This window comes from Marmota flaviventris, chromosome 5 (assembly GCF_047511675.1).
Source record: "Marmota flaviventris isolate mMarFla1 chromosome 5, mMarFla1.hap1, whole genome shotgun sequence".
In the NCBI taxonomy this organism is placed as follows: Eukaryota; Metazoa; Chordata; class Mammalia; order Rodentia; family Sciuridae; genus Marmota; species Marmota flaviventris.
In genome coordinates, this window is record NC_092502.1 from 33,009,816 (window position 1) to 33,035,747 (window position 25,932).

Below are 25,932 nucleotides of genomic sequence, written 5' to 3' on the forward strand. Positions count from 1 at the left end.
CTAATGACCTGATTCTATATTTACAAGTTCTAAAATATTCCACCAGAGAACTTCTAGAATAAATGAATTCAGCAAAATAGCGGGATAGAAAATCAATACCCATAAATCAAATGCATTTCTATACATAAGTGATAAATCCACTGAAAGAGAAATTAGTAAAACTACCCTATTCAATATAGCCTCAAAAGAAATAAAATACTTGGGAATCAATCTAACAAAAAAGGTGAAAGACCTCTACAATGACCACTACAGAACACTAAAGAAGGAAACTGAAGAAAAAAAGATGGAAAGATCTCCCATGCTCTTGGATAGGCAGAGTTAATATTATCAAAATGGCCATACTACCAAAAGCATTATACAGATTTAATGCAATGCCTATTAAAATCCCAATGACATTCTTCATAGAACTTGAAAAAGCAATCATGAAATTCATTTGGAAATTAAAAGACCTAGAATAGTTAAAGCAATCTTTAGCAAGAAAAGTGAGGCAGGAGGCATCACAATACCAGATCTTAAACAATATTAAAGAGCAATAGTAATAAAAACAGCATGATATTGGCACCAAAATAGACAGGTAGGCCTCTGGTACAGAATAGAAGACAGAAATAAACATCACATGAATACAGTTACCTCACACCAAACAAAGGCACCAAAACATACATTGAAGAAAGGATAGCCTCTTTAATAAATGGTGCTAGGAAAACTGGAAATCCATCTATAGCAAAATGAAATTAAACCTCTCACTCTCACCATGCACAAAGCTCAACTTCAAGTGGATCAAGGACCTGGGAATTAGACCAGGGACTATGCCTAATAGAAGAAACAGTAGGCCCAAATCTTTATCATGTTGGATTAGGCCCTGACTTCCTTAACAAGACTCCTAAAGCACAAGAAATAAAATCAAGAATTGATAAATGGGATATATTCAGACCAAGAAGCTTCTTCTCAGCAAAAGAAACAATCACTGAGGTGAAAAGAGAGCCTACTGTATGGGAGCAAATTTTTACCACATGCACATTAGACAGAGCACTTATCTCTGGAATATATAAAGAACTCAAAAAGGCTTAATCCCCCCCAAAACAAACAACCCAATCAATAAATGGGCTAAGGAACTGAACAGATACTTCTCAGGAAAAGATACACATAGGCAATCAACAAATACATGAAAAAGTGTTCAACATCTTTAGTAATTAGAGAAATGCAAATCAAAACTACTCTAAGGGCTGGGGATGTGGCTCAAGCAGTAGTGCGCTCGCCTGGCATGCATGTGGCCAGGGTTCGATCCTCAGCACCACAAAGATGTTGTGTCCGCCGAAAACAAAAAAAATATTAAAAAATTCTCTCTCTCTCTCTCTTAAAAAAAAAAAAAAACTACTCTAAGATTTTATCTCACTGTAATCAGAATGGTAGTTATTAAGAATTCAAGCAATAATAAGTGTTGGAGAGAATGTGGGGGAAAAGATACTCTCATACATTGTTGGTGGGACTGCAAATTGGTGCAACCACTTTGGAAAGCAGTGTGGAGATTCCTCAGAAAACCTGGAATGGAACCACCATTTGTCCCAGCTATCCCACTCCTCATTCTATACCCGAAAAACTTACAATCAGCATACCAAAGTGACATAGCCACACAATAGCTAAATTGTAGAACCAACCTAGATGCCCATCAATGGATGGATTAAGAAACTGTGGTATATATACATAATGAAATATTACTCAGCATTAAAAGAGAATAAAATTATGGCATTTGCAGGTAAATGGATGGAGTTGGAGAGTATTATGCTAAGTGAAGTAAGCCAATCTCAAGAAACTAAAGGCTGAATGTTTTCTCTGATTAGTGGATGCTGATCTATGATGGAGGAAGGGCATGAGAAGAATGGAGGAACTTTGGATTGGGCAAAGGGGAGGAGGGAAAGGGGTTATGGAGGTAGGAAAGATGGTGGAATGAGATGGACATCATTGCTCTAGGTACATGTATGATTGCATGAATGGTGCATCTCAACACTGTGTACAACCAGAGAACTGAAATATTGTGCTCCATTTGTATACAATGAATTGAAATGCATTCTGTTATGTACAGCTAAACAGAACAAATAAAAATAATTTTATTTTATTTTTTTAAACTATATTTATTTATTTATATGTGGTGCTGAGGATCGAACCCAGGGCCTCACACATGCTGTGAGCACTCTACCACTGAGCCACAACCCCAGCCCCCCAAAAATAACTTTTAAAAATTACAAAACTAGGTGGGCATGGTATTATACACCTATAATGCCAGTGGCTAAGGAGGCAGGAGGATTACAAGTTCAAAGCCAGCCTCAGCCTCAACATAAAACATAAAAAAGGGCTGAGATGAGGCTCAGTGGTTAAGCCCTCCTAGGTTCAATCCTCAGTACAAAAGAAAAAAAATTTTTTTTTTTTTTTTTTGTATTCGATATTCAACCCAGGGGCCTTAACCACTGAGCCACATCCCTAGCTTTTTGAAAATTTTTTATTTAAAGACAGAGTCTTGCTAAATTGCTGAGCTGGCTTTGAATTTGCAATCCTCCTATTTCAGATCCCCACCACATCTAAAGAGTCTGAGTTGGAGGCTGAGTTCCAAGTTGGTGAGGACAATGTTGTTCCAGGGCCACTCTGAAAGTTAATGTGTTTGACCTGAAGTCAAATAAGTATGTTAAAATATTTAAAGGTAAGTACCCAAATCACTGAAGTATAATAAATCATTTACAATCCAAAGAAAGGAAAAAGAAGGAATACAGAATAAATTAATCCTATAAAAAGTAGAAAAGGATTAAAAAAGGGGGCAGAAATAAATTCAGCTCTATTAAGTAATTACAATGAGTATGAAAGGAATAAGTTTAGTAAAAGATAAAGAAGGGGGGCTGGGGTTGTGGCTCAGTGGTAGAGTGCTTGCCTAGCTGCGGGAGGCCCTGGGTTCAATCCTCAGCACCACATAAAAATAAGTAAATGTGTCTAACTACAACTAAAAAATAAATATTAAAAAAAAAGACTGTCAGACTCTAATTAAGACCATGTTGGTAATGGCACACAGATAGACAAAGTGACTGATGAAAGGAGAACCTAGAGCCAAACCATGCACATATGGTATTCTAATATATTACAGAAATAATGTGGCCTATCAATGAGAAAAAAATAATGACTTACTATATATATAGAACCAGGACAACTGGTAATTCATAAGAGAAGAAATGAAATCAAATTCCTACCTCATACTTTACATCTGTACATAAAATTAAATTTAAGGGACTGGGCTGTAGCTCAGTGGCAGAGCGCTTGCCGAGCATGCATGAGGCACTGGGTTCGATCCTTAGCACCACATAAAAATAAATCAAAACAATAAAGTTAAAAAAAATAAACAAAATAAAGGCATGCTATCCATCTACAACTTAAAAATATTAAAAAAATAAATTTAAAATTAAATAATTAAATGTACTTAGATATGAAAAGATAAAACTTTAAACTTTTTAGAAGAAAATGAAGGAATAGGGAGATTTCTGAACAAGATATACAAGGAGTTAACAGAGGAGGATCCAACATGGCGGCCGGCGAGGAAGCAGCACTTTCAGTATCTCCACATTAACGGGATCAGAAAGACCCATTAATACACCTAGATTCTACCTACTGAGTAGCAAAATTCCGCTGAAAGGAGACCTGCCAGGAATTAGTAAGTTTATTAGAGGTGACAGTTTATCCCAGACGAGTGAATCTTGACCACGCGGCACAGAGGTCCAGTCCCGCGACCTCCGCCTACCCGGCTCTGCAAGCGGCCCCTGGCGGGCCCGGCGCGGCAAGAAGGGTCCCCGCCCGGCTCTGTGAACGCCCCCACCCACGTGGCAAACGGCCCCCTGCCCGCTTGGCTCTTGGCCACGCAGTGCAGAGGACCAGTCCCGCAGCCGCCGCCTGCCCGGCTCTGCAAGCGGCCCCCAGCGGCCCGGCGCAGAGAGAAGGGTCTCCGCCCGGCCGGCAGGCGGCCCCGCCCGCACGGCGAACGCCCAGCTCTGCGAACGACCCCCCCCCCCCCCCCCCCCCGCTCGGTGAACAGCCCTGCCCGCCCGGCAAACGGCCCCCGCCCGCCCGGCTCAGGAGGCAACGTGAAGGAAATCTAACCAAGCCTTTATGAAATAGCGAACTGGGAACTAAAACCAGAGATTGAGTCAGACCAGAGACAAGCCAGTTCCACCCCTCCCTTCAGACACTCCGGCAAGAAGCCAGGGGCCCGCCATAACAGAGAGGGGAAGTCACCAAAGTTCGGCCAACGAGATTCCTTCCCTGCGGAATCTACTTTAGCAGGTGTGTGACTCCCACCCACATCAGATACAAACAACCGGGAAACTTCAAAAATCTCTCCGTGGGCGCAACCGTAAGGGCCAAGGGACTCCCGACCCCCAACTCCCCCTAATGCCAGTGACGTGGGCGTGACTGTAGGGGCGGAGGAAAGCAGAGAAGACTCCCCACCCCCAACTCCCCCAACCGCCAACTGAGAGGGCGTGACGGTAGGGGCGGAGGGAAAAAGAGGACACTCCAGACCCCCAACTCCTCCTACTGCCAGCGGAGTGGTCGTGATTGTAGGGGCTGAGGGAAGCAGAGGGGATCCTCGACCCCCAACTCCCATTACCACCAGAGGCGACACCAAAGGTCTTAGCTGCCAGCTTCCGAGGGTGTGCCCACCAAAGGGGTCCGGAAAAATTAAACTATTGACTCCCAGACCACAGCTCCACAGCACTGGGGCTTAGATGAATGACAGAGAGAGTGCTCAGTCGTTCGGGAAATAGGGCACGCGGTGGGGCTGAAAGTGTAACCAGATACTTGGGGAACCGCCTCCGGTGAGCAGGACCTGGCTGGCTGGCAGGAGGAAGGGGAGGAGGGGCCGTAGAAGTGAAACGGCTCTAGACCAACAGGATTGAGACACTCCCAGGAGCCGCCTTACAGGGATTACTGTCTACACATTGAGGGCAAAACTCAGCCCGGAGGGCACAGCTTTGCCTACGGGAAGAGAAGAAAATGGATCTCTAAGACCTAATTTTATTTTATTTTTTCTCTCCCTTTTTCCCCTCTTTCCTTCCCATTCCAAGTTTTATTGTTCTTTCCATTCTCCTCTATGCTATCTATCTCCCTCTCCTTCTTTCTTTTCAAGAACACCTTCCTTCTCCTTCCCCCCAACTTTCATCCCAAGCATTACGTCCTCCATTTCGTGTAACTGTCTAAATGCAAATAGGTGAATGTTTCGAGGCCGTCTATAGTGCTCCTAAATACCTACCGACTACCAACACCCTGATCCAATCGACGGTTAGTATCCCCCTTCAGTAGAGCAATCTTCTAAAGTAGCCAAGACTTACTAACACTTATACCTTCATAGCACCTAACCTAAAGTCCTAAGAACAAACAACAAATCACTATATGCATACAAAATCTGGAAGCCCTTTATAAATTGAATGAACCAGCTCTAAAGTACAATAAAGCCCAACATCTCTAGGCATAATCTCCCACCACAAAGGAGAGACAATAGAGATATACAAAGCCAAAACAAATGTATAGGAGAAAGCAGTTACAAAGCAGTCAAAGAGAGCTGGAAAGTAACGTGAACAACATGAAAAAACAAGGGAAAAAAGGATTACAGATAATGCAGAACAACTTAAATCTACAAGAGGACCTAGAAGCATCAGAAACATGGACAGGGAAAGAAATCAAGGCATACCTATCTCAGATGGAACGGAATATTAGAGAAGACATGAGACAGGAAGTCCAAGCATTGAAAGTATATTTTGAAAACGAACTAAACAAACAAATTCAAACTGCAAAGAACGAACTTTAGCAGGAGAAAGAGATCTTAAAAATAAAACCAAACAGTAATTTTAGAAATACAAGAAACCATAAACCAGATTAAAAACGCTAACGAGAATATTACAAATAGACTAGATCAAGTAGAAGTCAGAACATCAGATAATGAAGACAAAGTTTATCAACTTGAAAAGAATATAGTCAACACAGAAAAGATGCTTAAATCTCACGAGCAATCTATCCAAGAGATATGGGACCTCATCAAAAAACCAAATTTGAGAGTCATTGGGATAGAAGAAGGCACAGAGACTCAAATCAAAGGAATGGACAACTTATTAAATGAAATAATCCTAGAAAACTTCCCAGAGATGAAAGATGGAATGGATTGCCAAATCCTGGAAGCCTACAGGACCCCAAACATCCAAAACCGTAATAGACCAACTCCAAGACATATAATTATGAAGATAGCCAACATACAGAACAAGGAGAGAATATTAAAAGCTACGAGAGAAAGGAGGCAGATTACATTCAGGGGTAAACCAATTAGGTTAACGGCTGATTTTTCATCACAGACGTTGAATGCGAGAAGATCCTGGAACAATGTATATCAAATGCTGAAAAATAATGGATTCCAACCAAGAATAATGTATCCAGCAAAATTAAGCTTCAGATTTGACAATGAAATTAAAATCTTTCACGATAAACAAAAGCTAAAAGAATTCACAGCCAGAAAACCAGCACTGCAAAGCATTTTGGGCAAAATTCTACAAGAAGAGGAATGGAAAAATAGTGCCCAAAACTAACAGCAGGAGGTATCTCAGTAAAGGGGGAGGAAAATACCAAAAAGTAAAAACTAGCCAAGCTAAAATAAATAAATAAATAAACATGACTGGAAGTACAAATCATATTTCAATTGTAACCTTAAATACTAATGGACTAAACTCACCAATCAAGAGACACAAGCTAGTAACCTGGATCAAAAAAACAAATCCAACAATATGCTGCCTTCAGGAGACTCATATGATAGGAAAAGACATACACAGGCTGAAGGTGAAAGGTTGGGAAAAATCATACCACTCACATGGCCCTCGGAAGCAAGCAGGAGTGGCCATACTCATATAGAATAAAATCAACTTCAAACCTAAGTTAATCAAAATGGATAAAGAAGGACACTATATCCTGTTAAAAGGAACCATCCACCAACAAGACATAACAAGTATCAATTTGTATGCACCAAACAATGGTGCGGCAACGTTCATAAAACAAACTCTCCTCAAGTTCAAGAGTCAAATAGACCACAACACAATAATAATGGGTGACTTCAACACACTGCTCTCACCATTAGACAGATCCTCCAGACAAAAGCTGAATAAAGAAACTATAGAACTCAATGACACAATCAATAACCTAGACTTAACCGACATACATAGAATATATCAACCATCATCAAGTGGATACACGTTCTTCTCAGCAGCACATGGATCTTACTCAAAGATAGATCATATATTATGCCATAGGGCAACTCTTAGTAAATATAAAGGTGTGGAGATAATACCATGCACCATATCTGATCATAATGGAATGAAACTGGAAATCAATGATAAAAGAAGGAAGGAAAAATCCTGCATCACATGGAAAATAAACAATATGTTACTGAATGATCAATGGGTTACAGAAGACATAAAGGAGGAAATCAAAAAATTCTTAGAGATAAACGACAATTCAGACACAACATACCGGAATCGTTAGGACACAATGAAAGCAGTTTTAAGAGGGAAATTCATTTCCTGGAGTTCATTCCTCAAAAAAAGAAAAAACCAACAAATAAATGAACTCACAATACATCTCAAAACCCTAGAAAAGGAAGAGCAAAACAACAGCAAATATAGCAGAAGACAAGAAATAATTAAAATCAGAGTGGAAATCAACGAAATTGAAACAAAAAAAACCATTGAAAAAATTGATAAAACTAAAAGTTGGTTCTTTGAAAAAATAAATAAGATCGACAGACCCTTACCCATGCTAACGAAGAGAAGAAGAGAGAAAACTCAAATTACCAACATACGGGATGAAAAAGGCAATATCACAACAGACACTACGGAAATACAGAAGATAATTAGAAAGTATTTTGAAACCCTATATTCTAATAAAATAGAAGACAGTGAAGATATCGATAAATTTCTTAAGTCATATGATCTGCCCAGATTGAGTCAGGAAGACACACACAATTTAAACAGACTAATAACAAAGGAAGAAATAGAAGAAGCCATCAAAAGACTACCAACCAAGAAAAGCCCTGGACCGGATGGGTATACAGCAGAGTTTTACAAAACCTTCAAAGAAGAATTAATACCAATACTTTTCAAGCTATTTCAAGAAATAGAAAAAGAAGGAGCTCTTCCAAATTCATTCTATGAGGCCAACATCACCCTGATCCCGAAACCAGACAAAGACACTTCAAAGAAAGAAAACTACAGACCAATATCTCTAATGAACATAGATGCAAAAATTCTCAATAAAATCCTGGCGAATCGAATACAAAAGCATATCAAAAAAATTGTGCACCATGAAGTAGGATTCATCCCTGGGATGCAAGGTTGGTTCAATATACGGAAATCAATAAATGTTATTCACCACATCAATAGACTTAAAGATAAGAACCATATGATCGTCTCGATAGATGCAGAAAAAGCATTCGACAAAGTACAGCATCCCTTTATGTTCAAAACACTAGAAAAACTAGGGATAACAGGAACTTACCTCAACATTGTAAAAGCTATATATATGCTAAGCCTCAGGCTAACATCATTCTAAATGGAGAAAAACTGAAGGCATTCCCGCTAAAATCTGGAACAAGACAGGGATGCCCTCTCTCACCACTTCTATTTAATTTAGTCCTTGAAATACTAGCCAGAGCAATTAGACAGACAAAAGAAATTAAAGGCATAAAAATAGGAAAAGAAGAACTTAAAATATCATATTTGCGGAAGACATGATCCTATACCTAGAAGACCCAAAAGGGTCCACAAAGAAACTACTAGAACTAATAAATGAATTCAGCAAAGTGGCAGGATATAAAATCAACACGCATAAATCAAAGGCATTCCTGTATATCAGCAACAAAACTTCTGAAATGGAAATGAGCAAAACCACCCCATTCACAATATCCTCAAAAAAAATAAAATACTTGGGAATCAACCTAACAAAAGAGGTGGAAGATTTATACAATAAAAACTACAGAACCCTAAAGAGAGAGATAGAAGAAGATCTTAGAAGATGGAAAATGTACCCTGTTCATGGATAGGCAGAACCAACATCATCAAAATGGCGATATTACCCAAAGTTCTCTACAGGTTCAATGCAATGCCAATCAAAATCCCAACGGCATTTCTTGTAGAAATAGATAAAGCTATCATGAAATTCATATGGAAAAACAAAAGACCCAGAATAGCAAAAGCAATTCTAAGCAGGAAGTGTGAATCGGGAGGTATAGCAATACCAGATTTCAAACTGTACTACAGAGCAATAGTAACAAAAACAGCATGGTACTGGTACCAAAACAGGCAGGTGGACCAATGATACAGAATAGAGGACACAGAGACCAATCCACAAAATTACAACTTTCTTATATTTGATAAAGGCACTAAAAGCATGCAATGGAGAAAGGATAGCATCTTCAACAAATGGTGCTGGGAAAACTGGAAATCCATATGCAACAAAATGAAGCTGAACCCCTTTCTCTCGCCATGCACAAAAGTTAATTCAAAATGGATCAAAGAGCTTGATATCAAATCAGAGACTCTGCGCCTGACAGAAGAAAAAGTTGGCTCCAATCTACACATTGTGGGGTCGGGCTCCAAATTCCTTAATAGGATGCCCATAGCCCAAGAGTTAAATACAAGAATAAACAAATGGGACTTACTTAAACTAAAAAGTTTTTTCTCAGCAAGAGAAACAATAAGAGAGGTAAATAGGGAACCTACATCCTGGGAACAAATTTTTACTCCTCACACTTCAGATAGAGCCCTAATATCCAGAATATATAAAGAACTCAAAAAATTAAACAATAAGATAACAAATAACCCTATCAACAAATGGGCCAAGGACCTGAACAGACACTTCTCAGAGGAGGACATACAATCAATCAATAAGTACATGAAAAAATGCTCACCATCTCTAGCAGTCAGAGAAATGCAAATCAAAACCACCCTAAGATACCATCTCACTCCAGTAAGATTGGCAGCCATTATGATGTCAAACAACAATAAGTGCTGGCGAGGATGTGGGGAAAAGGGTACACTTGTACATTGCTGGTGGGACTGCAAATTGGTGTGGCCAATATGGAAAGCAGTATGGAGATTCCTGGGAAAGCTGGGAATGGAACCACTATTTGACCCAGCTATCGCCCTTCTCGGTCTATTCCCTGAGGACCTTAAAAGAGCATACTATAGGGATACTGCCACATCAATGATCATGGTAGCACAATTCACAATAGCTAGACTCTGGAACCAACCTAGATGCCCTTCAATAGATGAATGGATAAAAAAAATGTGGCATTTATACACAATGGAGTATTATGCAGCACTAAAAAATGACAAAAATCATGGATTTTGCAGGGAAATGGATGGCATTAGAGCAGATTATGCTAAGTGAAGCTAGCCAATCCTTAAAAAACAAATGCCAAATGTCTTCTTTGATATAAAGAGAGCAACTAAGAACAGAACAGGGAAGAAGAGCATGAGGAACAGATTAACATTAAACAAATGTCTTCTTTGATATAAAGAGAGCAACTAAGAACAGAACAGGGAAGAAGAGCATGAGGAACAGATTAACATTAAACAGAGACGAGTGGGGGGAGAGAAAGGGAGAGAGAAGGGAAACTGTATGGAAATGGAAGGAGACCCTCATTGTTACACAAAATTATATATAAGAGTTTGTGAGGGGAAAGGGGAAAAAAAAAAACAAGGGAGAGAATCAAACAACAGCAGATGGGGTAGAGAGGGAAGATGAGAGGGAAGGGGAGGGGGGATAGTAGGGGATAAGAAAGGTAGCAGAATACAGCAGTCATTAATATGGTATTATATAAAAATGTGGATGTGTAACCGAAGTGATTCTGCAACTTGTATTTGGGGCAAAAATGGGAGTTCATAACCCACTTGAATCAAATGTATGAAAGATGATATGTCATGAGCTTTGTAATGTTTTGAACAACCAATTAAAAAACAAAAAACAAAGAGCTAACAGATAAATTCAATTAGCTTAAAATCAAGTGTCATCAAAAGACAAGTAAAAAGTAAAAGTACAAAGCTTGAATAGATATTTGTAATATATATAATTGTTTATTATTTATTTATTTGGTACCAGGAATTGATTCTGCTGTTGCCAGCCTGAAGTCACCTGGAGATCTTTTTTCTGGGTGCTGCTGCCACGGAAGACACTGCTGCTCTGGATGCAACTGAAGCCGACACTGCTGCTGATCCCTGGAGCTGATCCCTGGAGATCGCCTGGTGACGCTGCCCCCATAGCTGCAATTGTAGCAGCTGCTACAGCCACTGATGCTGCTAACCCAATGCCTGCTGCCAACAACCACCACCACTACTGCTACCACCACAGCCAGGAAGAGTGGAAGAGCACCAGAGAGAGAATGGCTGTGGGATGGAGAAAAGTTGGGTGCCAGCAGGTTTATCACCATTAAAGCCTCTATCTGGGGACTCTACCCAGGAACTGCAGGTCCAGTGTGGGGGTGCCTATGGGTTTGGAGAAACCTGGGGTCTTCCTGCTGAGGGTGCTGGTGGCCCTTGTCTTGCTGCTGCATCTTGGGGTTGCTCCTTTGCATGAGTATATCCCTAGAGATCTGTCTGCAAGTAAGAGCATCATTGAGATCTTGGGACTGCAGCGTGGCTGAGGCTGAGGTATCTAAAGCCCAGATCGGTGGGACAGAGACTGGGTTTGCGAGGGCCGATCTGGGTTTGGTGATCCCAAAAGACGACAGAGACAGGGCTAAGAAACTGATGAACACTGATAGAGACAGTTCGACTTTCCAGCAAGATTTATTTTATTTTTCAATTCACTAATCTCTCTATCATATTTGGAACAGGATGTTTTTTATGCCTCAGTGTATGGAGGACAATGATATATGAATGGTGTTTTGCATTTCTGTTGTATTCTTATGTCTTTATTTTTTTCTCTTTGTTCATATTCTTCCTCTCTTGTCTATTGGATTTTCTTTCCAACTTTTCTCCAACCCACAGCCATTCTCTTTCTGCTCCTCTTCCACTCTTCCTGTGAATTTTTACTTCTAGCTTCTCTTCCTTCCTTGCGAATATTGCATACTACACCACGTCTGTTCTCTCATCCACCATTTGAAATTGTATACTGTTTTAACAAATTTTCTGTTTGTACTATAGATAGTTGTTGAACTCATCATTCTGATTTAATGCGAGAAAGCAGTAAACACCTTAGTGGGAGCTGTTAAGTTTAAGGCTATATATTGTATACACTGGGTGCTGTTGATATTGGTCTCACCATTAAAGGAAAAGTGCTAGAAACCTTCAGGGTAAAATTTATGCTCCCTTACATCCATACATCTAGATGGGAAAACACACTAACATGAAAAAAACAAGGGAATAAAGCGCCCCAAACAAACCAAGATGCCTCAACAACAGAAGCCACTGATAATACAGTAGAAGAAACGTCTAAGAAGGAGTTCAGATTGTACATAGTTAAATTGGTATGTGAAGTAAAGGATATATAAGGAGTAAAATCGAAGAAATACAGGAAATGAAAAACCACTTCAATAAAGAGTTAGAGATCATGAAAAAAAAAAGCAGAAATCCTCAAAATGAAGGAATCAGTAAACCAAATTATAAATTCAATAGAAAGCATCACCAACAGACTAGACCACTTGGAAGACAGACTTCAGACAATGAAGACAAAACATATAATCTTGAAAGAGAGTTGATCATGCAGAGAAGATGGTAAGAAATCATGAACAGAACATCTAAGAATTATGGGATAACATGAAAAGACCAAATTTAAGAATTATCAGAATAGATGAAGGAATAGAGATACAAAACAAAGGAATGCACAGTTTTTTCAATGATAACATAGCAGAAAATTTCCCAAACCTAAAGAATGGAATGGAATATCAAATACAAGAGGCTTACAGGACCCCAAGTGTACAAAAATTATAGCAAACCCACACCAAGACACATTATAATGAGAATGACTTACACACAGAATAAAATCTCAAAGGCTGTGAGAGAAAAAAAAAATCAAATTATGTATAGGGGGAAACCAATTCAGATCTCAACCCAGACCATCAAAGCTAGGAGGTCCTGGAATAATATATTTCAAGGTCTGAAAGAAAATTGATGCCAACCAAGAATTTTATATCCAGCAAAATTAAGTTTCAGATTTGACAATGAAATTAAAACCTTTTACAATAAACAAAAATTAAAAAGAATTCACAACTACTAAATCTATATTACAGAGCATTCTGAACAAAATATTCCATGAGGATGAAGTGGGGGAAAAAAGTGAAAACTAGGAAAGGGAGGAGCTACATTAAAGGGACATTCAACCAAATGAGAAACTAAGACAAATCAAAAACTAGAAATAAATCAAAACAACAGGGAATACAAATCATATCTCAATAATAACCTTTAATGTTAACCGCCTAAACTCATCAATCAAAAGACACAGATTGTCAGACTGGATTAAAAAGCAAGATCCAACAATATACTGTCTATAAGAGACTCACCTCATGGGCAAAAACATCCACAGGCTAAAGGTGAAAGGATGGGAAAAAACTTACCAGTCATATGGATTGTATAAACAAGCAGGATTTCCATTCTCATTTCAGATAATGTAGGCTTCAAACCAAAGTTAATCAGAAGAGACAAAAAGGGACATTTTATACTTCTTAAGGGAAGTATATATAAGCAGGATATAATGATTATAAATACTTATGCCCCAAACAATGGACCATCTATGTACATCAGGCAAACCCTTCTCAATTTCAAGAGTCAAATAGACCACAATACAATAATACTGGGTGACTTTAACACACCTCTCTCAGCACTGGACAGATCTTCCAAACAAAAACTAAATAAGAAAATTATAGAACTAAATAATACAATCAATAATTTAGACTTAACAGACACATTTAGAACTTTTCATCCATCATTGAGCAAATATACTTTCTTCCCAGCAGCACATGGCACCTTCTCTAAAATAGACCATATCTTATCCCACAAAGCAACTCTTAGTAAGTACAAAAAAAACAGAGATAATACCCTGCATTCTATCAGACCACAATGGAATGAAATTAGAAATCAACGATAAGATTAAAAAAAATACAAGCTACTATAACAAATGGAGACTAAATAAATGATAAATGGATAATAGAAGAAATCAAGGATGAAATAAAAAAATTCTTAGAGGTAAATAAGAACACTGATAATGATATATCAAAAGCTCCTGGACACTATGAAGGCAGTACTAAAAGGAAAGTTTATTGCATTGAGTACATTCATTAAAAGAATAAACAGTCAAAAATAAATGACCTAACACTGCATCTCAAAGCCCCAGAAAAAGAAGAAGAAAGCTATACCAAAAGCAGTAGAAGACAGTAAATAATTAAAATCAGAGCTGAAATCAACAAAATAAAAAAAAGAAACAATTTAAAAAACTGATAAAACAAAAAGTTGTTTTTTTAAAAAAATAAATAGATAAATCCTTGACCATGCTAATGAAGAGAAAAAGAGAGAAAACTCAAATTACTAAAATACAAGATGAAGAAGGAAATATTACAACAGACATGTCTGAAATACAGAAGATAATTAGAAACTATTTTGAAAATTTATATTCCAATAAAATAGAAAATATTGAAGACATTGACAAATTTCTAGAGACATATGACCTACCCAAACTGAATGAGGAGGTAATACATAATTTAAACAGATTAATTTCAAGTAAAGAAATAGAAAATGCCATCAAAACCCTACCAACCAAGAAAAGCCCAGGACCAGATGGATTCTCAGCCAAATTCTACAAGACTTTCAAAGAATTAACATCAGTACTCCTCAAAGTATTCCATGAAATTTTCATGAAACAGAAAAGGAGAGAACCCTTCCAAACTCATTCTATGAGGCTAATATCACCCTGACACCAAATCAGACAAAGACACATCAAGGAAAGAAAACTTCAGACCAATATGCCTGATAAACATAGATGCAAAAATTCTCAATAAGATTATGGCAAATTGCACACAAAATCATATTAAAAAGATAGTGCACCATGACCAAGTGGGGTTCATCCCAGGGATGTAGGGTTGGTTCAACATATGGGTTTCACTGAGATGCTTAGCACTTTGCTTTTGCTGAGGCTGGCTTTGAACTCTCGATCCTCCTTTCTTAACGCCCCCTGCCTCTAAGATTACAGGCATGGGCCACCACACCCAGCTTGAATTTTTTTCTTTATGGAAACTCAGGATCTTTTATCTGTACTGATTATTCTTAAATTTCACACAAATGTGACTTGGTTAAGTCTGTTTTTATTGTGTATGGCTTTGTGGGCTCTTCTAATAAGGTACTTTGGAAATCAAGAAATGTAATTCATATTAATGGACTTAAAAACAAAAATCATATGTCCATCTCAATAGATGCAGAAAAAGCATTTGACAAAATATAGCACACCTCATGTTCAAAACACTAGAAAAACTAGGGATAGAAGGAACATACCTAAATATTATAAAAGCTATATATGCTAAACCCAAGGCCAGCATCATTTTAAATGGAGAAATATTTAAAGCATTCCCTCTAAAAACTGGAACAAGTCAAGGATGTCCTCTTTCACTACTTCTATTCAACATAGTCCTTGAAACTCTAGCCAGAGCAATTAGGCAAAAGAAAGAAATCAAAGGGATACAAATGGGTAAAGAAGAACTCAAACTATCACTATTTGCTGACAACATGATTCTATATCTAGAAGTTCCAAAAAATTCCACCAGAGAACTTCTAGAATAAATGAATTCAGCAAAGTGGCAGGACAGAAAATCAATACCCATAAATCAAACGCATTCCTATACATTTTCAGTATTAAATTCACTGAAAGAGAAATTAGGAAAACTACTCCATTCACAATAGCCTCAAAAAAAACAAAAACAAAACTTGGGAATCAATCTAACAAAAGAGGTGAAAGACCTCTACAATGAAAACTACCAAACACTAAAGAAAGAAACTGAAAAAAAAAAAAAAAAAAAAAAAAAAAACCTCAGAAAATGGAAATATCTCCCATGTTTCTGGATAGGCAGAATTAATATTGTCAAAATGGCCATACTACCAAAAGTGTTACACAGATTTAATGCAATTCCTATTAAAATCCCAATGACATTATTCATAGAACTCAAAAAAGCACTCATGAAATTCATTTGGAAAAATAAGAGACCCAGAATAGTTAAAGCAATCCTTAGCAAGAAAAGTGAAGCAGGAGGCATCACAATATCAGACCTTAAACTTAGAGCTACAGTAACAAAAACAGAATGGTATTGGCACCAAAATACACTTGTAGACCAATAGTATAAAATAGAGGACACAGAGACAAACCCACATAAATACAGTTATGTCACAGGTGCTAAAAACATTCCCTGGAGAAAAGATAGCCTATTCAACAAATCATGCTGGCAGATCTGGAAATCAATATGTAGCAAAATGAAATTAAACCTCTCTCTCTCACCCTGTACAAAATCAACTCAAAGTGGATCGAAGACTTAGGCACTAGAACAGAGACCCTGAACCTAATAGAAGAAAAAAATAGGCCCAAATCTTCATCATGTCAGCATAGGATCTGACTTCCTTAACAAGACTCTTAAAGTGCAAGAAGTAAAATCAAGAATCAATAAATGGGATGGATTCCAATTAAAAAGCTTCTTCTCAGTAAAGGAAATAATCAGTAATGTAAAGAGAGAGCCTACAGATTGGGAGAAAATCTTTACCACATGCACCTCCAATAAAGCACACACAAAAAAACCAAATAACCCAATCAATAAATGGGCTAAGGAACTGAACAGACATTTCACAGAAGAAATACAATCAATCAACAAATATATGAAAAAGTGTTCAACATCTCTAGTAACTAGAGAAATGCAAATCAAAAGTACTCTAAGATTTCATCTCACACCAGTCAGAATAGCAATCATCAAGAATACAGAAAACGATAAATATTGGTGAGGATGTGGGGAAAAAGGTACACTCATACATTGCTGGTGGGACTGAAAATTGGTGCAACTACTATGGAAAGCAGTATGGAGATTCCTCAGAAAACTGGGAATGGAACCACCATTTGACCTAGCTATCCCACTCCTCAGTTTATACCCAAAGACTTACAATCAGCATATTTCAGTAATTCAGCCAAGCCAATGTTTATAGCAGCTCAATTCACAATAGCTAAACTGTGGAACCAACCTAGGTGTCCTTCAGTAGATAAATGATAAAAAAAAAAAAAGTGATATATACTCAATTAAATGTTATTCAGCTTTAAAGAAGAGTAAAATTATGGCATTTGCCAGTAAATGGATAGAGTTGGAAAATATCATGCTAAGCAAAATAAGCCAATTCCCCAAAATCCAAAGGCCTAGTGTTTTCTCTAGTATGAGGATGATGATGCTAATTCATAATAAGGTATGGGGCACTAGAGAAGAATAGCATTACCTTAGATTAGGTGGAAAGATGTGAAGGAAGGGAGGGGATATGGGGATAGGAAAGATAGTAGAATGAACAGACATTATTACTTTATGTATATATGTGACTACACGACCAATATGATTCTGCAACATGTACACTCAGAAAAATGAGAAATTATATCCCATCTATGTATGATATATCAAAGTACATAAATGCATTCTACTGTCATGTGTAACTAATTAAAACAAAAAATTACATTAAACAGGGATGAGAGGTGGGAGGGAAAGGGAGAGAGAAGGGAAACTGCATGGAAATGGAAGGAGACCCTCAGGGTTATACAAAAGTACATACAAGAGGAAGTGAGGGGAAAGGGAAAAATAATACAAGGGGGACAAATGAATGACAGTAGAGGGGGTAGAGAGAGAAGAGAGGAGGGGAGGGGAGGGGAGGGGGGATAGTAGAGGATAGGAAAGGCAGCAGAATACAACAGACACTAGTATGGCAATATGTAAATCAATGGATGTGTAACTGATGTGATTCTGCAATCTGTATATGGGGTAAAAATGGGAGTTCATAACCCACTTGAATCAAAGTGTGAAATATGATATATCAAGATCTATGTAATGTTTTGAACAACCAACAATAAAAAATTAAAAAAAAACAAAAAACAAAAAATTAATTAACAAAACCATATTAATAAATATATTCATGTCTTAAAAAAAAGCCAACACTGTATAACAAACCCATACCCCAAGACATATCTTCAGGAGAAAACTGCTACTAAGAATAATAAAAATAATTGGTGTTCTTTTGGAGGCTTCACATGACCTTATTTTTCCATACTTCTTGTGCTCCTACACTAAGATTCTGGTAGATTGTTAACTCTACCACTTTTAATAGGGTATCCTTTTTAGTAGCAGCTTTCAAAGAAACAGATTCCCCAAAAGTAGAAATAAATAAAATTCCTACAAATTAAGTTACAATTATAAGCTAAAAGGGATCCATGAGAATATAGACAAATAAATACAATTAGGAAGACAATGTAAGATATATGTGAAAAATTCAGCAAAGAGAGATTCTGAAAAAGAATCAAACAGAAATCCTGGAAACGAAGAGTTCAACAGGTTGAAAACAAACAAAAAAAATACCTGCCAAAGTCTCAACAACAAACTATACCAAGTGGAAAAAAAAATGTTTGAACTTGAATCTTGAAGACAGGTCATTAGAAGTATCTTGAGGCAAACGAAAAAAAAAAAAGAAAAAGAAAGAAAAGAAAAATGAAGAAACGGAGGGAATATTATTCAAGATCTATGACATACTTTATTTTTATTTATTGGTTCTTTTTAGTTATACATGACAGCAGAATCCATTTTCATATAATTATACAAGCATGGAATACATCTTATTCTAGTTAGAGTCCCATTCTTATGGATGTAATGGTGGGATTCACTGTGGTGTTTTCATATAGTACACAGGAAAATTATGCCACATTCATTCCTATGAGACACTTTAAATGTATAAACACCTGTATTTATTTTTGGAATAAGCAAAGGCAAGGAGAAAAAAGTTAAGGTATAGAAAACTTCCCTAATCTTGGGGGAAAAAACATAGATATCCATGTACAGAAAGCTTATGGGGCTGCCAAAAGACACGGTCAGAAAAGATATTCACAGCATATAGTCAAACTGTCAGAAGTGTAAGTTAAAGAAATAATTAAAAAATCTTCAAGGGAAAAGCACCAAATCACATTTACAGGATCCCCATTAGACCAACAGATTTCTCAGCAAAAACATTATAGATAAGGAGGGAATGGAATGATATATTCCAAGTCGTGAATCAAAATAATTCCCAACCTAACTTACTATATCAGCAAGGCTATCCTTCAGAAATAAAAATGTTCTAAGACAATTGAAAACTGAGGGAATTCATGTCTACCACGAAAAAGATGTGTAAGGGAGTCCTACACTCAGAAAGGAAAGATAAAGAAATCATTCTGAAAGCAAGTGAAATTGTAAATCCCACTAGAAGAATACATACAAAAAGGAGAAATAGAAAAGAATCAAACATTGGCAATACAGTAAACCACCAAACCAAAAAGAAGGGCAGAGAGGAAGAACAAAAAAATATTCAAAACAATTAGAAGAAAGTCAATAAAATGATGAGAATAAATTTTTACATATCCATAATATTCTTAAATGTAAACAGACTAAATTCTCCAATTGAACGATATTGGAAAAATTAAGTGTTGTTAATTGGATGAATGGATAAAAAATAAGACCCAACAAGATGCTGCCTATAAGTCACTTGCTTCACCAGCAAGGAAACACAGACTAGAAGTAAAAGTATGGAAAATGATGTTCCAAGCAAATGGAAACCTAAAGCAAGCAGGATAGCTATACTTATATCTGACAAAATAGATTTTAAGACAAAAACTGAAAGAAACAAAGGTCACTATAAAATGATGAAGGGATAAATTCAACAAGAAGAACGTTTATAAGTCTATGTGCAGCTAATGTTGGAGCATCCGATTTTTAAAAGTTTATTTTTATTTCCTTTTTTAATTGGTACATTGGTACACTGTAATCATACATAATAATGGGATTCATTATTTCATATTCATACATGCACACAATAGAACAATATAATTTTGTCAATTTCATTCCCCAAGCACCCAATTTTATAAATAAAGTATTAGACCTAAGGGGAGCGACAGGCTCCAACAAAAGTGGGGGATTTCAACATCCCACTATCATCAATGAACTGATCACCCTAACCAAAAACAACAACAACAAAATCAACAAAGAAACAGAGAATCTATACTATCATAGATCAATTGGACTGAACAGACATTTACACTACATTCTACCCAACAAGTACAGAACACAAATTATTTTATGAGCACATGAAACATTCTCTACAACATGTATTGGTTCAAAAACAAGGTTTAACAAATTTTAAAAAATGATCATATCCTGTGTATTTTGTGGTCAGAAACCAAAAGTCAACAACAAAAGAAAATTTAGAAATTACACAAATGTATTGAAATTAACAACACTTAATTTTTCCAGTGCTGGAGATTGAACACTTGACCTCACGCACGCAAAGCATCCACTCGCTGAACAATGGATTTTTGAACTGAGGAAGTCAAAAGGGAAATTTTAAAATTTCATGAAAATAAAAAGTCAACATTCAAAAATGTAGAATGTAGCAAAGCAGGATAAGTACTACAAGGGAAGTCTACACATTGAATGCCTATATTAAAAAATACATATTTCAATCAACTTAATGATGCACCTCAAGGATTGTGAACAGCAAAAATAAACCAAATTGCAAATTTTAGAAGAAAAGAAATTAACAAAGATCAGAGCAGAAATAAGTAAAATAGAGAAAAAAATTAAAAACCAAAAGATTCATGAAACAGAGTAGGTTCTTTGAAAAAGATGAATAAAACTGACAAACTTTTATCTACACTATCCAAGAAAAAGAGAGAAGACTCAAAACTAAAGATTAAAAGGAAGACATTACAACTTATGCTACAGAAATACAAAGGATCATTAGGACTACGAAAATTTACATGTCAGAAAGTGGAAACCCTAAAAGAAATGGACATATATCTGGACACTTATGTCCTACCAAAATTTAATCATGAGGACCGGAAAAAAAACATGACTAGACCAATAATAAGTAATGAGACTGAATTAGTAATAAAGTTTCCCAACAAAGAAAAGCCCAGGACCAGATAACTTTATTACTGAATTTTATCAAACATTTATTTGTGTGTGGGAGGGTGCTAGTGGTGTGGAGAGGTCTTGTTATGTTGCCAAGGCTGGCCCTAAACTTGTGATCCTCTTGCTTCAGCCTACTGAATAGCTGGGATTATACTTTATCAAACTTTTAAAAGAACTAATGCCAATTCTTTTCTAAGTATTTCACAGAACTGAAAGGGAGGGAACTCTTCCAAACTCATCTTAGGAGATAGCATTACCTTGTTATTCAAACCAGAAAAGGATGCCAAAACAACACAACAACAACAACAAAACTATCAGCTAATACCTCTCATGTATATAGATACAAAAATTTTCAACAATATAGTAGCAGATAGGGGTTGGGGATGTAGCTCAGTGTCAAAGAGTGTTTGCCTAGCACGTGTAAGGCACTGGGTTTGATCCTTAGCACCACATAAAAATAAACAAATAAGGGGCGGGGGTTGTGGTTCAGTGGAGAATGTATGCTTAGCATTTTTGAGGCACTGGGTTTGATTCTTAGCACTGCATATAAATAAATAATACAAAGGTCCATCAATAACTAAAAAAAAAAAAGGCCTGCTGTCCATCTACAACTACAAAAAATTTAAAAAATACTAGCAAATCAATTTGGAAGATTGGAACTACATTGCTGATGAGAATGTAAAATGCTTCAACTAATTTGAAAAATACTTCAATTGTTTATTAATATTTTAAATTAATGCCTATCACATTATCTAGCTACTCTATTTCTCAATATTTACCCCAAAGAAAATGAAATATATATGTTCATACAAATGTTCATGGATGATTTATTTGTAATGAGCTCAACTAGAAACAATAAAGATGTACAACAGGCAAGTGTAAAAAAAAAAAAAAACTAGCAAATCAAGTTCAGCAGCATAATAAAAAAAAAGGTCAATCACCATAATCAAATTAGATATGATCCAAGGATGATTCAACATATGCAAATGAATAAACATAGTATATAACATCAAAAAGAATAAAAATCATATGGTCATCTCAATAGATGCAGAAAAAGTATTTGATAAAATTCAGCATGACTTCATGATAAAAGCTCTACATAAAATAGGTACAGGATTGTACCTTAACATAATACAGGCTGTATATGACAAACCCACAGCTAACATCATACTGAATGAGGCAAAGCTGAAAGCAGTACCTCTGAGATCAGGAACAAGAACACAGCTGTCCACTATCACTGCTTACTAGAAGTTTTAGCCAGAAAATTAGGCAAGAGAAAGAAAGAAAAGGGATATAATTAGGAAGGGAGGAAGTCAAATTATCCATTTGCAGACAATTATATATGCAGAGAAACTAAAAGCTCCACCAAAAGACTATAAAAACTGATGTACAAATTCAGTAAAGTAGGAGGATAAACACCCCCCCACACACACACATCAGTAACTTTTCTATATACCAATAATGAATTTGCTGAGAAAGAAATCATGAAAATACTCTCATTCACAATAACTATGAAATAACAAACAACAACAAAACTCCCTAGGAATAAAACGTATCCAAGGAACTAAAAACCTCTACAATTAAAAAAAAAAAAAACACCAATAAAGTAAATTGAAGACAGAGGCAGGCAGGCAGGCAGACAGACAGACACACACACACACACACACACACACTGGAGACCTCTTACATTCATGGATTAGAAGACTTGATATTGTTAAAACGACCACACTACCCAAAGTGATATACAGATGCAAAACAATCCCAATCAAAATATCCCAGACATCCTAACAGGACTAGAAAAAACAATTTCAAAATTAACATGGAAGCGCAAAAATTGTGAATAGCTGAAGTGATCACAGGCAGAAAGACCTAAGCTGGAAACATCGTAATGAATGATTTCAAAAATACTATACATATGATAATCAAAATAGCATCATATTGGCATATAAATGGACCAAAGAACAGCAGACATACAGAAATACCCATCCCCCCATATCTAATGCCTCCTTATTCTCAAGAAAAGTGCCAGAAACACACCCTGGAGAAAGGAAAGCCTCTTCATTAAAGGGCAGTAGGAAAACTGGATATCTACCTGCAAAGACAGAAACTTGACCTTCTCTCTCACCATGTTCAAGGATCAACTCAAAACAGATCAAAGAATAAAATGTTAGACTTGAAATTCTGAAACTATTAGAAGAAAACATGGGGGGAAAACTTCAAAACATTAGTTCAGGTAATGGTTTTCAGGAAAGGACCCCAAAAGCACAGGAAACAAAAGCAAAAACTGATTAAGATTATCACATCAAACTAAAAGGCTTCTTTGTCAGGCACAGTAGTACATGCCTACAATCCTAGAGACTTGGGAAACTACAGCAGGAGGACTGCAAGTTTGAGGCCAGCCTCAGCAATTTAGCAAAATTAAAATAAATAAATAAATAAATAAGGATGAACATGTAGCTCAGTGGTACAGTATTACAGGGTTCCATCAGTAGTACCCTGCCACACACAAATAAAAATAAAAGTAAATATCTTTCTGTTTTCTACATAGCAAAGTAATAATCAATGGAGTGAAGAGACAACCCTCAGAATGGAGAAAATATCTGACTGACAGAGGATCAATATCCAGAATACATAAAGAACTCAAAAAACAAAAAACAGGCAATCCATTTTAAAAATGGGCAAATGATTTGAAGAGACACTTCTCAAAAGAAACACAAATAACCAAAAAATATATGAAAAAATGCTTAATTGCATTAGCTGTAAGATAAATACAAATCAGAACTATAATAAGATACCTTTCAGTGGCTATTATAATACCACAGAATGGCTATTATTAAAAAAATGCTGGTGGGCTGGGGATGTGGCTCAAGCGGTAGCGAGCTCGCCTGGCATGTGTGCGGCCCGGGTTCGATCCCCAGCACCACATACACACAAAGATGTTATGTCTGCCGAAAACTAACAAAAAAAATAAATAAATATTAAAAAAAATTCTCTCTCTCTCTCTCTTAAAAAAAAATGCTGGCAAGGATAAGGAGAAAAAGGAGTTTGTATACTCTTGGAGGGAATGAAAATTAGTATAGCCATTATGAAGAACAGTACAAAGATTCTTCAAAAAATTAAAAATAGATTTATCAAATGACCCAGTTATTCCACTTCTAGGTATATATCCAGAGGAAATGAAACCAGCATATTCACTAAATACCTGCATGCCCAAGTTTATTGTGACACTATTTACAAGAGCTAAGAATTAGTCTATGTGCCCATCAACAGATGAATGGATAAAAAAAATATGTGGATGTATACACAAGGGAATATAACTAGCCACAAGAATGGAATCCTGTCATTGCAGCAAAATGAATTGAACTGGAGGACTTTATGTTAAGTGAAAAAAGCCAGATACAAAAAGACAAGTACCATATGTCTTTCATACGTGGAAGCATAAAAACGCTGACCTTAAAAGAATAGTGATTACTTGAGATGGGAAAGATATGGTTAGGGGGAGTGGTTGGAAAAGGGGGGATGGATTTGATTACTACACGCTCTATATGCATAGATGGAAATATCACACTAACCCCATGAAAATGTATGATTTGATTAGTGCACGCTCTATGCATATACAGAAATATCATACTAACCCCACTAATATGTACAATTACTACATATTAATAAATAAGGGGATTGCAAATGAAGACCACGGTGATTTATTAGCCATCAGATTGGCAAATATTAAGAAATTTACAAAACTAATAAAAGAGAATGCATTAATGAAAAGCATTATATACTGCTAGTGGTGTAAATTAGCAAAACCATTTTGGGAAACAATTTGAGACTATAAAGGTGAGCAAACCCTACAACCCACTGCCACATTTATAACTTTACTATGCCTCTGTTCCAAAAGATATGACAAGAATGTTCTAAGCAGCAAAGTTTGTATTAGTAAAGAACTGGAAAAACCCTATAGGAGAATAGATACACAGTGGTATATTTTCATAGTAAAATTCTGAACATCAGTGCAAATGAATGAGCTACAGCTATAAGCAACATGGATAAATACAAGCAGAACAAAATAATAAAACAAATCCCCAGTGAGTACTGAGAATATAATGCCATTTTTACAAAGCTTAAAAACTAACACACCTATGATAAACCTAGCTTTTAAAAAGCAGAGAAAGCAAAAATCTTTGTCACTGGTTACAGGAAGTGGAGATGATTGAAGGTTATGATAAGAGAAGTGCATCTAAGTGGAGGCCAGTTGGTGATAATGATAGAGTTGTTGGATTGGTTGGGAGAGGTAGAAAATTCCATCTTAATACTAATATGCTTTATAATCTAACTTCATAATTTAGGTAAATATGTGTATACATACATACATATATTCTTCTATTCTATGACATATATAAAATAAATTTTAAAAAGAAGAAAGATGACTAAAATATGCTAGCTGATATTCATGGCAATGGAAACAAAATCTCCAGCCTAATACTTACTGGTCAAGAGTCTTATAATAAATGTCCAGATCTTTGTTTACCAGCTCTGTTGTTCTCATAACAATCATCATTTCTCTATACTTTTCCTCAGCATCTCGAAACTGAGGTTCTCGAAGTTCTTTCTTAAAATGAATAATTTCTTCCTCATAACCTTTCTGTCGCCCCAATGCCAAACTGTGATTTCTTTTTATATTGTCTATGTTCTCTTCCAACTTCTGATGTTCACTGTAA

At 36.5% G+C, this 25,932-nt stretch overlaps 1 protein-coding gene across 2 annotated transcripts in view; it reads right to left on the reverse strand.

Annotated features, from left to right (window-relative positions):
* The window catches only part of Rad50 (RAD50 double strand break repair protein), a 98,471-nt gene that overhangs the window by 21,903 nt on the left and 50,636 nt on the right, over positions 1-25,932 (reverse strand). For both annotated transcript variants that reach the window (XM_027949635.2, XM_071612101.1), the window contains one exon: positions 25,702-25,926. In XM_027949635.2, coding sequence (XP_027805436.1) covers positions 25,702-25,926 — 225 coding nt within the window. The remainder of the gene's footprint in view (positions 1-25,701; positions 25,927-25,932) is intronic.